Raw genomic sequence first — 13,371 nt, forward strand, 5'->3', positions numbered from 1 at the left:
TTAGTTTTTATTTACGATATAAACATCGTTTAAATTTATTTTACTATTCATACAATTTTCAAGTAAAGCCTTCAGATTAATTTAACATGCAATTTTGTATCAAATATATTTTATATTTTCTGCCAATGTATTGTGAAAAATATGAATATTATTGGATAATAAAATTGAAATATTAGTAAAAAACGAATTTTAATATTTGGGGAGGAACATTTTTGTTCTAATGTTACTCATTTTATGAGGAATATAGAAGAAGGATGAGGAAATCATATTTTTTTAAATGGTAAAAATTTTGACGAACGAAGAGAAATATCATATTCTTCCTCCTTCTTTTCCTAAATTATGGTTATCAATTCCAATTGGAACCAAAATAATTTATTCAAAAATATTGTTTTCAACTTTGTTTTATTGGTCAAACTTTTTTAATGGAAAGAAAAAATTTTCTTATTATTTTAAATCAAAAATACTCTTACTTTCTATTTTTTCAGTTTGCAATAAGTAAGATTAATATATTGACCCAAAAAAAATGGAAGATTAATATATGCATATTCTTTTTCTAATACTGCATTTTAGAATTTATTGTAGTTGTTTTAGATTGTTTTATTTAATTTATATTTTTATCTTTGAATTATTTGAGATTCATATATTACCGTGCTTATAATTTTCTATTATTTCATTAATTATGTCAAAAAGAAAATTTCTAATTTCCCAACCTTGATTGGTTGGTCATAGAACTTTTTTTTTTGTGCAAACATAATTGTTACCATTCGTTCAATGTCAAAAGAAGATAAAGAGGAGAAGGTTATCAACCTAATGGTTGTATAAAATAGGCTAATCAAACACAAATCTAAAACAAACATAGATAGATTGGAAAAACATAAATTTTTGTTGATAGATCCATAGGAGCTTGGAGATAGAGGCTACATCATGGTGTGTCAAAGAAACTTCTATGAAATACATTGGAAAATTTAGCATTGATTACTATCAAAAGATTTTGTGATGTTGGAAAAGGGTCTTTAGTTTCATTGGTTGCTGGAGCAAGCCACTTTGAGATAGCTATACGTGAACATGTTCTCTCCACACAAGAGGAGGGCAGAGCCGAGGTTCTCTCTATGTTGGAGGAGGTTGGACGCAAGATTATCTACCTAAGAGAGGAAGGTGTGAGAGGTTGGACGCAAGGTTATCTTAAATATATATGTAATAGTAACACACATAAAAGATTTGTATATGGATATAAATCAGTATATTATAGCAAAAAAAAATGTAAATAATATACAATAAATTTTAATATATATATATATATATATATATATATATTTTTTTTAAAGTTACTCGGTCAACATATTCATTACATTTTTTTCTGTTTTCGTGATGGTAGGTTACTATTCATAGTGTAAAAATAAATCATTTTCTTCTTTCTGGTCAAAGTAATAATTGTAGTCAAATATCTGTATTTGTATTTCTTTTATTAGAAATAGTTTTTTTTTTATGGACAAACCATTTTCATTCTTGAAGAAACAAAACCAAAACAAAATGTCTTCACTAATTATTGTAGTTTTGGTTTTGAATCTCTTACATATTTTGTTCTCAACAGTCTCAGTTCGTTCTGATCAAAGTGTGTTGCCTATCAGATCCTTCAAGGTTAGCGTTGATATTTTTAAAACTTGAGATACATGTCTCTTTTATTATGTTAATCTATTTAACTACTTCAATATTATATTCTTCTTCATTTTTTTAATTATGTATTGAATTCAAAATCACCTCATGTCTTTTTTTTTCTTTGGTAGATAGGGGAAAATGCTACATACGATTGCGTAGATATTAATAACCAACCAGGACTTGGCCATCGTTTGCTCCAAAACCACACAATCCAGGTACATTGACATTTCAAATATCCGTCTCCTGTATGATTTTGAAGTTACTTTTAAAAAATGTGATTTTTGAATCTGACATACAAGTTATTCTTTGAAAAGATGAAACCATCAGTTTCAATACATGAATTAAGGAATCACATTGACAACAACAAATCATATTCGAGTGAAATAGGGTGTCCAGATGGAACCGTTCCTATATTAAGAATCTCAAATGAATACAATACCAAGGCACAACTTTTCTCCGAGAAGTATTTCCATCCGCTAACTGTCGATAATCCTGGAGCACATGTAAACGTTTAATTCTCTCCTTATACATTAAATATATTTATGTTTTATGTATATTATAAGTATTAATCTATATACATGTGGATATAAATGGCTCTTAGTAGATTGTTGGAATAAGGTCAAGTACTGGTCCATATCGTGGTGTAGAAGCTTCATATAATGGATATACGCAATACATCGAAAAAGATCAGGCTTCATATAGTGAAATATATATAGGTAGTTGGTTGAATAACCAAGTCAACTACATCCAAGCGGGTTATATTGTAAGTTCTACATTTTAGTGGTTTTCTTTGTAAAATTCGTATATAAATATTTGTTAGTAGGTGCACAAAAAAAAAATTATATTTATTAGTATTAAAGTATTCAGATTCGTTTTGATAGATAAATCCAAGTTTCTTTGGCACCGGACAACTTTGGACATATGGATATTTTAAGGTGTGCATGTGAACATTTTTTAAGTTTAGTTTTACGTTAAATTATTTATACTTAATCCTAAAATCAAATAACATGTGTATATTAAACACGATTTCAATAGGGTAAAGATGGGAAAGGATGTTACAATACAGCATGTGATGGGTTTATTCAGGTATCAAGGAAAATTCCCATAGTCCAACCCATAAACATAAACCCAGGAGACTCTGATTGGTCGCGTTGGTCTATTCATCAGGTATTTCTATGGATTATTTATTTATTTTCATGAAATTGTATGAATTTAGAAATTAATTATTTATGAATCATATTAGTGATCGACATATATTTATTTATATAATAAAAGTTTTTTAAAAGTAATTTAGTAACACATATTCTTTTTGTTTTTTCAAATGTGTTTATTTTATCTTTTGATGTATGGAAAAGGATAAAGCAACAGGAAATTGGTGGCTTACGCAACTGATAGAAAATGCACCCAACGTAGATATTGGATATTGGCCAAAAGAACTATTCAACATTTTGAACAATGGTGCTAATATAGTTGGAGTCGGAGGTGTAGTTCAAGCTTCCCATAATGGTTCAAGTCCGCCGATGGGTAATGGCAATTTTCCGGTTGGAAGCCATAAAAATTCAGCAATGTTTACAAATATTGAAGTTCTGGATTACAACTATATCAGTCATAAAATGAATTATTTTCCTACGGAGATTTTGGTTGATAGTCCACAATGTTATGACATAAGAATTGGTAAGGTGAAATTATTTCATAGTAAACGACTCGGTTTCTTTTTCAATTATGGTGGTCCAGGTGGAAAATTTTGTGGAGTTTGATATTTTACATTGTAATCTTTAGACTAATAATGAGAAATTATCTATAATAATACATAAAATTTGCCTAATTACTGTAATAATACGTTTGAAAGCATTCTTACTAAAGCAATACATAAAAGTTTGAACATTACTTATAACCGAGCCCTTCTCTATTTATTTACAGCATGTGCCATTGACATTTATAGTTAAATTTTAAAAAGTTAATTGATATGATAACTCAAACTTTAATTACCAACTTAAGTTCAAGAGAATCCCATAAATTATGAATAGTTTCGGTTTTGAAATTCCGTATTCGAAAATTGGGTTATTGGCATAAAAGTTTCAAATTTGTCATAGTTATTGTTATCTGTTTCAAAGAGGTTATCTGTGGGAAAGATTGGGGCAAGATTTTGATTACAAGAGGATGACAGCCGAGTTGACGGCGAGGTGGACGAAATAGCATGAGGTAATATTATCTTACTTATCTGCGTAATTTAAGGTTAATCAATATATGATTATCGTGGTGAGAGTATTGAGCTAAGGAGTTGTGGGAAGTAAAATTTAATGGATGACGATATTATGAACATTGTTCAGTAAGATGTAGAGTACAAACTAATTGTAAGTTCTTTATGTTGCGGGCTGTGTTTGACAGATTATGCATTGCATAAATTGACTTGAAAGTAGTTGTCGACAATTAATTTAGTCAAATGAAGTTGTTAATGTATGCATAGATTAGTTAGTAGTCGTATATATGTTTAGTTGATGTTCAATTGTTGATATACTTATCATCAGCTGTACATGTTTGTGATGTTTATTTTACACAAACTAATTTTTCTATTGTAGATATGGAGTCAATCAATGATGCAAAGAGGTATCCAAGAAGGATGTTTTTAGATGGAAAATATTCAATGCAGAAAAGAAGCTTGCACCACAAATGTAGTTTGTCAAATATTGGCGAGTTGAAAGATTTCGTTGGTGATGTGGTGTACAACAAAATAAGAGAAAAATCGCAATTGAGAGTGTTACTGAAGCTAGTGGAAACCGATTACTTATGGTGTGCCAAGACTATCCACTATCTATTAGCTAATCAATTAGCAATAGAGCTGCCATCCTAGTATATAATGTAATATAACTCTATTGTTGTTTGTCTATTCTTATATATGTATTCTAGTTGGAGCTTATATCTAATCTTTTTATTCTATCAAAAATTTTTGATGTTGTCTTCTCAAATCACATAAAAAAATTGAGCAGGGTCATATATTCGATAATTGTCTTTTTACATGAAATTGGTTCTAAAGACACCACATTATGTTATTCGACTTCATCACTTCCATGAAAGATAATACCAATAATTTCTTCTAAACTCTAAACTTCTAACATTTATCATTTTCACCTAGATAATTAAGTAAAACTATTAACATCAATCATATTACGATAACCAATATTATAAATTAAGAAAATTCTATAAAAATGTGTATCATAACAAAAGTATCTTATTTTGTAATATAAAATTTTCAAAATTATGAAAAAATATCTTCATAAGTTAATATTTAATTAATTTATCGATAAATTAAAACCTCTATAAATTAATAAAATTTTATGGTTCTGATTTTATTAATTTATAAAGGTTTTACTGTATATGCTAATTCTTTTTTTGGTTAAGCTTTTTTTAAAAAAGTACCTTTAAGAAAAACAGATTCGTTTCACACAACTCACAATTACACAAACAATGAGGCCTTTGATTATACTATTTTCTTGGTATTATGATAGATAAAATTTTAAAAATATAATAGCCTGTCAATTTGTCATCGCCTTGCGGTGTAAGTAAGTCAATGATAACGTGAACATGTAGTAGACGACTTGTAAATAATATACAACACACATAAACATTATATATTTCAACTCCCAACAGAAAATTTATTTTCTATTTATAGTAAGAATAAAATAAATAATAATTTGCATACATCTACAACATTCTTTGTATTGTATATCGTTTTATGGTAAAGAAAGATTAATAATTATTGTAATGAGAAATGGTGCCGTGTAAATGTGTAATTTTATCATCATCATTTCTTACCACTATTTTTTAATTCTTTAATGAATGTAATGTACCATATCTCTTACTTTTCTCTACAGTTCATAGTTAGGAAGGTCGGAAGGACCAAATCAAATGGTTGGAAATTGGGAGCTAAGCAACAGCATTATGATTTATGAGCAGGCATCAGTAAGTGTTTATGGAATTTAGCTTTGGTAATCGTCGGTTATATCGCTTTCCAGTTGAATATGGGCCTCATTGTATAGGCCCATAAAATTTAGTAATCGAATCACACGCGCGGATAAGATACTTTTTTACTTGACAAATGCCACGACAGGGCTCACCACTCTGCTTTTGAGTTTGGGTTTGTGCAAACATGGCGACGAGCTCTCATCTTCTTCCTCAGGTTACTCTTTCCTCTCTCCCACGCGCAATCACAGTTTCGTATGTATGCTTCTTTTGAGTCCTCCTCTGTTTATCTAACCCTTTTTATGGATGCAGGCATTGCATATGATACCGAGAATCCCTAGCTCCTCGTCGAAGAATTTTGGGGTTTCTTCATTTCTACCACGAGCTTCATCGGTCAGCTCAAAGCTTTCAGTTTCTCGGGTTTTTCTCAGTCACTCCGGTTCAAATTTTGGTTTCCCCATCGATTCCAAGAAGAGAAGGGAGTTTATTGCTAAAGCTGAAGAGAGTACCGAAGGCGAAACTGAGCCAGTTGTGGAGAATGCTGTTGAAACTGTAGCGGAAGGAGAAGGAGAACCCAATGTTGCGGAGGAAGCTAAACCACCGAGGAAGACTAGAGTCAAGCTCGGAGATGTCATGGGGGTAAGTTCATTTTCACTCTGCAATATTATTTAGGGTTTTGTGTTTTGGTTCTGATTTTGGAAAATTTCGAAGCTCCGGTAGCAATAGTACTTTTTTCAAATGTTTTTTTTTTTGTAAAAATATTTGCTGAGTTTGTTCATCTGATTATACAGTAGTAAAGAGAGTGATGTGTTTGTTTGGCTCTTTGTTCTCTATTAGCTATAGGGTTTTGTTTTGTTGCTGAAATTAGATAATTTGAACTTCATTTCACTAGTGGCAATAGTAATTATCAATTGTGTTTCTGTAAGAATATGTGTGGTGTTTGTATTAGTATAGATAGTGATGACCTTCAATTTGTGTATATCTATAGGTAGTCATTATTATCATGGAAAGATCTAATCTTATCTGATTCAGCATTTCTGATACTGTAGTTGAGAGTAATGTGTTTGTTTTGACTCTTGTTCTTTAATCATCAGTTATCTTTCAGGCATTGGAGAAATGAAATGTTGATTTGCTTTTCGTTTCTGTAGATACTAAACAAGAAAGCTATTGAGGTTTCAGAGAAAGTAAGGCCGGTTCCTGAGCTTAGGACTGGGGACATTGTAGAAATCAAACTGGTAAAAATCCTTGTCTCTAGTATAATCTGATTCAAATATGCATTTAACTACTGTAAGATTTTGAGTTGTTGACATGGTAGGTTTGATTTTACAGGAGGTTCCTGAGAACAGACGTAGGCTATCTATCTACAAAGGTATAATAATGTCTAGACAAAATGCAGGCATCCACACTACTATTCGTATCAGGAGGATAATTGCTGGCATTGGTGTTGAAATCGTCTTTCCTATGTAAGTTTCTTCTTCCTAAGCTCGTGAATTATTTACACATTTGCAAAAATGGTAGATATTGTATAGCAGATATGTAATTAGTAGTATATAGGAGTAGATGGGACTTTGTCCAGTTGGTTGTTCACCTTTTTAATAAAGGAGAGATTAGAGAATCCAAAACTTACCTTAACGGTCACTTGGTCAGTTGGTCTTTGATAGTCAACCAAACCCTTAACAGTTACTGGAATGTGGTCATAGTGCTCTGCTGTTCGATTCTTGAGAATTAAAGTGTGGTTTCGATTCTGAATCTCATCGTAAATGCATCATCAGCGTTATTCATGTATACTGGAAGTTTTAGCATTTAAAATCACCAAGTGAGGATTACCTTGATAATATATGCTTAGACCAGGATTTAGATTTTTTTATTTACAACGGCGAAAGTGTGTTGGCCTCTACTCTAGTCTAAATCAATCCAGTAGTGATCCTAAGATACTAGTCTAAATGAACATTGCAGTTACATTAGCTGAATCTATAGAGTGGATTAAGTTGCTTTTAGTATATGTGTCTCTGATGTGATTCATGTAAATCAATGTAAAACAGATACTCTCCAAACATAAAGGAGATAAAAGTGGTAAGCCACAGGAAAGTGAGAAGAGCAAGACTGTACTATCTGAGGGACAAACTTCCTCGTCTCTCAACTTTTAAATGATCACCAAAAAAAAACCCAACACCAGTCTCGTCTTGTCTTGTGTTGTGTTGTCTTCAACCTCCAAAGGTAGCTAATCTCCTCCTTTTTCACATAATACTCTCTTTCTTTTTGTAATAATTGTTTGTTGGATTTTCATGTAATTTACAGTGAAAGTGATTTAAGAAAAAGTTAATCAATGTTGATTGTTTTTGATTCGTAAGTATGAATTTAGTATTAATACGACTGATTTAATCATTTCAGAAAAACCTTTTGAATCATCTAAAATTACTTAAAATAATGTAAAATGACCGTATTCACTATTTCGAACGGTAACTAATATATAATAAGTGTGTGATATATGATAGTGAAGTATATGCTTATGAGAGAGTTGAATAAATGGAGGGTTGTAAAATAAAGTAGAGAGTTGAATAAATGGAGGGTTGTAAAATAAAGTAGAGAGTTGAATAAATGGAGGGTTGTAAAATAAAGCATAAAAATATCTTAAGGAATATTCTATGTAATATTCTCTAAGACTTGTAATATAAATACTAAGGCTTGATGAAGAGTTTCATTCAAGCTTAAGTGAGTGAGTTTAAGTAAGAGTCTTAAGAGTTCTTGTAACTTTTTGAGTGTTTTAATAATAAAGTTTATCTCCTTGTATAAAGATCTTTCTTATATACTTACATAATCTTTTTCCAAATACTTCCTAAACACTTAGCATTGATCCTAATAACCTCCTAAGTGGTTGTACCACTATGTGTGTGTAATTCTGGTATCAGAGCCATGACAGTCTAAACTCTAGCTCTTCTCTTCCAGAAAGGTAATACGCCATAACGTTGTCTTCTACCATGCTAGTATGAAAGTATGCTCTGTGGTTGCCATATTAATGGATCCTCCACATCAGAAATCTAACTATGCTAAGAAAAAACGGTATGGAGAAAAATTTCTATGAGGTTGTAATGCTCGAAGTACCTTGAGGCTTTTAATGTTGCAATAGTTTTGCCTCGGTTTGCGTAGCTAAGAACCTCTTGATTGATTTCTCTATATTCGTAGTATGTAAAATAAAACAGGGAGACAACTTATGGACTGTTATTACTTCAATGGTTAGAAGAGAGTTATAGTATTCTGTCTTGGTTTCTGGTTCTATCCTATATTATGGAAAGTTCATCTTCTTTGTCTAAAACCCCTTCTTTTAGACGATCAACTTCTAAAAAGATTGATTACTTATATGAAGTAGAGTATGTGAGTGATGATAGCAAAGTTCCTATTACCCAACTCCCATTACTTAATCCTTACAAAGCTTTCACCAAACCAAATTCCACTTTTCCAAAAGTCATTCGCCAGGTGTTTGTCCCTAACAAACATAATGCAAAGGAGCTTGTTCTAGCCTCTCCGTTGGAACAACACCTTATCCCGGCGACAGAAACAGAACAGATGATTCCCCTCAGAATCAATGAAGGCATGATACATCATTGGCGAACTCAAGGATATACTCATCTTCACTATGGAGCAATACGTTTGGCGCTAACACTCCATGGCAGAAAAGGCTTACCAGTTGTAGCACGGGTAGCTCTCCTTGACACCCGATACAAGGAATACCAGCATGCTTGTATTGCAACTATCCAGACAACACTAAACGCTGGCACTGTTTTCGTCACCCTCTTCCCAAATTTCAACGTGGCATTGGAAGACCCTCAAATATATCAGAACATGCAAATCCAGCTGCAAATCACAGGCGCTCCACAGATTGGAAACACATATGCGGCAACACTTCACCATCAAATGGCGTACAGAGTCCAAAATCATGCAATGGACTTAAGTCTCCCAAGAGACACTGAAGATGCACTACTCATACAATTGGAGTCACAGCATAGCCCGTCGTGCATCCATATTCCTAGACAGATTCCTAGAGATGAGCTTGTCAAGTTACTTCCAGAATCATGGGTTACCAATTACGAAAAACTCCATGACCGGAGTACCCCAATACAATCGGTGGACTCTTCTATTCATAGGAGAAAAGATGGAGCTGTAGAGATTGCCTTCAAGCAACAAGAAGAAAAGTCAAGACCAACGGCTTTCTGCACAGAAATCAATATAATTACTCCTTGAAGAAGCTCAAACTTTAGAAAACCATCCACGTTTAGATGGTGTTCCAATCTCATCTTTTGATTCGTTGGGAGATCCCATTTACTCTTTTCAAGATGAAAAGGGCCACAAATTCTTTGATGTTTGTGATTGCCAACACTGCCAGATGAATAGTTCTGATGATGATGACACCCCAAGGCGAAGGAGAAAAAAGAAATCTACACAACAAACCCTCAAAGAACGATTTGAGTCTGGAGACACACAAGTTGGCCTTCTCGGAGAACCAAGTGGCAAGAATTTTGAATACTATGTATTGTATTCAGGTGGCTCAACTCCCACAACACCTGACAAAGAAGAGGTACAACTAAGTTACATGTTCGGACCCCCATCACAGCAGGATTCACCATTTCCATCCAAAGAGTTTGAAGAAAACAATATAAAACACTCATGGAAAATCCGGAATCCAAATGTTAAGAACCCAGATGGCTCAGTAAAGCAGATCAGCGCCGCAGAAGCAACTTTGAACTGGCAGTCGGAGAACGCCACAACCCAAAACTATCTCCTAAGCCAGATTGACAAAAAGGTAACCATCATGGACCTTTCCATTAAAGAACTCACCAAAAAGATAACCTCTCTCCACCAAGAACTTCTCCACCTTGCAACTACTGTCTCCATAAACTCTCCCCTCATGTCCCAAAAAGAGTCTGAGCTAAAGTCCCTTAAAGCTCAGCTAAACTCCTTACAAAACCAACCCAAAACCCAACCTCCAATGCCATATGATCTTTTCACACCATACCCCATCTACACACCACCTTACACAGCCCAAACACAACCTTTATCTTTTTCTCAAGACCCAAGTATTTTCGGAGCATCCTCCTTCTTACCAACAAAAGTTGTTTATGAACAACAGTCTACCAAAAAGAAAAAGCCAATAGAAAAAAGAACAGGGAAGAAAGCCATACTTGAACCACCCAAACCTTTGACCGAGACATCAAAATCTCAAGATCAACCCGAAACCAGCAAAGCGCAATTCATGGTGGAGCGTGCTAATCCAATCACTGTTTTTCTTGAGAAGGTTGCAAAACGAGAAAAAAGTTTTTCTCAAGAAAGTATGATGAAAAAGACGCCAATAAAAGATGAAAATGATGAGGTCATAATCCCACCTTTTATGATGGCCTCACCGGCTGTGGTTGAAGAAGACGTAGAAAGTGAAGGTGGAAACGTATATGAAGAAACTCAAGAAACTGGACGAAATCAGACAGAAGGAAATCTGCGGTTTAATACAGAACCACATAAGGGTTTTTCTTTTGATGATGTTCCCCCTTCAAAATGGCGCGACAAAGTATATGAGATGCATGCATGGCTAACAGAACAACAACTCAACCCAGGAGCCATTTTGCCTACATCGATTGATAAACTGGTGGCTAAATTCCAAGGACGTCTCAGGCAATGGTGGATAAGCTTAGGCCAATATCGACAATTACAAATCCGACAATCTCCAACAATCGATGCCTTGGTGGGACACATCCACAATGAATTTCTCGGCACATGGGATCATTATACTATCCAAGCCAGAGAAGAGTATCTTAGCATGAGATGCTGCTCCTTCAAGAGGAAGGATCTTGAAAGACATTATGAGCGAATGTCAAAGAGATTCTATGCCCTGAATGGGATAGATGACGTCAACCTCAAGCAGGCGTACCTGAATTCACTTCCAGAACCACTTGGAAATGAAACGTCAAGGATATTGTCTCTCAAGAATATGCCTCTCAACCAAGCTTCACTTGGAGAAATATATCAAATTTCTCTGGCAGCCCTTGAAAAGCTATGCAACCACCAGAAGTTTTTCAAACAGCTTCAAGAACAAGGAAAGCTTCTAGGAAAAGCATGTGATCGGCCAGAACTCAATATCAAATGCAGAGACAAGAGATGCCATTGTTCTACAAGTCATGGAAAAGAAAAGAGCTATAGAAGCAAGTGGCAGAAGAAATATCCAAAGCTATCTTCTAGAAAGAAATGGAAATTCTTCAGGAAGAAAACTCAAAGAGGTTTCAAAAAATCAGACAGATGTTACATCTGCAAGAAGAAGGGACATTATGCGAAACAATGTCCTAACAAGAAGAAGAGAGACAACCTCCTTGGCTACTTGGCACAAGTTGAAGATATTGACGACTCAGATATTGAATCCATCTTTTCCCTTGATGATGAACCAACTGATGATACAGTTCTTGCAATGGGTATGGAATTAGAAGATGAATCTTCAGAAGAGGATACTGGAGATGAAAGCGATAGAGACGACCAGTTCATGTTGTTTGACCTCTACACATTCGATTTCTGCAAAGTAGAGCAATCACATCAAGAAGAATTGGTGTATCTAACCCAACCATCTCCAAATGCCAAGATCTACATCTTCCCAAACAAGTATGATAAACCAATACCGGTCATTGCCTATTTTGACACTGGAGCTGCTTCATCCATCATCAAACCAGACCTCCTCCCAGCCTCACATTGGAATTCATGTTCAGTCGCTTTCAAAGCAGCCAACGGCCAGATATTTCATATCTCTCTTATCAGCAAGCCAATTTACATCCAACTTTTCCCCGGATACATGATTAAATCAAAAGTATATGGTTCTGAACTCCCTGGAAAGGACTTTATACTTGGGTGTTTGAGACCTTTCGGGTGCCACGAAAGTATATGGTTCAAAAGTATATGTTTGAGACCTTTCGGGTGCCACGAAACTCTCCAAGCAACTGATTTTTGTGTTTGAGACCTTTCGGATGTCAAATCCAAGTATAAAGTCCTTTCCAGGGAGTTCAGAACCATATACTTTTGATTTAATCATGTATCCGGGGAAAAGTTGGATGTAAATTGGCTTGCTGATAAGAGAGATATGAAATATCTGGCCGTTGGCTGCTTTGAAAGCGACTGAACATGAATTCCAATGTGAGGCTGGGAGGAGGTCTGGTTTGATGATGGATGAAGCAGCTCCAGTGTCAAAATAGGCAATGACCGGTATTGGTTTATCATACTTGTTTGGGAAGATGTAGATCTTGGCATTTGGAGATGGTTGGGTTAGATACACCAATTCTTCTTGATGTGATTGCTCTACTTTGCAGAAATCGAATGTGTAGAGGTCAAACAANACAAGGAAAGCTTCTAGGAAAAGCATGTGATCGGCCAAAACTCAATATCAAATGCAGAGACAAAAGATGCCATTGTTCTACAAGTCATGGAAAATAAAAGAGCTACAGAGGCAAGTGGCAGAAGAATTATCCAAAGCTATCTTCTAGAAAGAAATGGAAATTCTTCAGGAAGAAAACTCAAAGAGGTTTCAAAAAATCAGATAGATGTTACATCTGCAAGAAGAAGGGACATTATGCGAAACAGTATCCTAACAAGAAGAAGAGAGATAACCTCCTTGGCTACTTGGCACAAGTTGAAGATATTGACGACTCAGATATTGAATCCATCTTTTCTCTTGATGATGAACCAACTGATGATACAGTTCTTGCAATGGGTATGGAATTAGAAGATGAA

The 13,371-nt window shown here is 34.3% G+C and overlaps 2 protein-coding genes and 1 pseudogene across 2 annotated transcripts; all 3 read left to right on the forward strand.

Annotated features, from left to right (window-relative positions):
- On the forward strand, nucleotides 1,528-3,413 carry LOC104763020. Its single transcript, XM_019240309.1, has 7 exons — nucleotides 1,528-1,642; nucleotides 1,789-1,871; nucleotides 1,971-2,159; nucleotides 2,261-2,419; nucleotides 2,538-2,591; nucleotides 2,692-2,823; nucleotides 3,012-3,413. Exons 1-7 carry the CDS (start codon nucleotides 1,531-1,533, stop codon nucleotides 3,411-3,413), a joined length of 1,131 nt encoding a protein of 376 aa, XP_019095854.1. The 5' UTR covers nucleotides 1,528-1,530.
- Nucleotides 5,748-7,959, forward strand: LOC104760169 (50S ribosomal protein L19-2, chloroplastic). Its single transcript, XM_010483048.2, has 5 exons — nucleotides 5,748-5,833; nucleotides 5,929-6,255; nucleotides 6,765-6,851; nucleotides 6,946-7,079; nucleotides 7,659-7,959. Exons 1-5 carry the CDS (start codon nucleotides 5,804-5,806, stop codon nucleotides 7,765-7,767), a joined length of 687 nt encoding a protein of 228 aa, XP_010481350.1. The 5' UTR covers nucleotides 5,748-5,803; the 3' UTR covers nucleotides 7,768-7,959.
- LOC109130429 lies at nucleotides 8,048-12,601 on the forward strand (annotated as a pseudogene).

This window comes from Camelina sativa, chromosome 18 (genome assembly GCF_000633955.1).
Source record: "Camelina sativa cultivar DH55 chromosome 18, Cs, whole genome shotgun sequence".
NCBI classification, from domain to species: domain Eukaryota; kingdom Viridiplantae; phylum Streptophyta; class Magnoliopsida; order Brassicales; family Brassicaceae; genus Camelina; species Camelina sativa.

Bases quoted from the DNA above. Each gene is read 5' to 3' on its own strand.
- LOC104763020 (XM_019240309.1), top strand. From the start codon at position 1,531: ATGTCTTCACTAATTATTGTAGTTTTGGTTTTGAATCTCTTACATATT. The intron at 1,643-1,788 runs GCGTTGATATTT...TTTGGTAGATAG, and splicing joins TATCAGATCCTTCAAGGTTA to GGGAAAATGCTACATACGAT. The intron at 2,592-2,691 runs GTGTGCATGTGA...CGATTTCAATAG, and splicing joins GGACATATGGATATTTTAAG to GGTAAAGATGGGAAAGGATG.
- LOC104760169 (XM_010483048.2), top strand. From the start codon at position 5,804: ATGGCGACGAGCTCTCATCTTCTTCCTCAG. The intron at 5,834-5,928 runs GTTACTCTTTCC...TTATGGATGCAG, and splicing joins GCTCTCATCTTCTTCCTCAG to GCATTGCATATGATACCGAG. The intron at 6,852-6,945 runs GTAAAAATCCTT...TTGATTTTACAG, and splicing joins ACATTGTAGAAATCAAACTG to GAGGTTCCTGAGAACAGACG.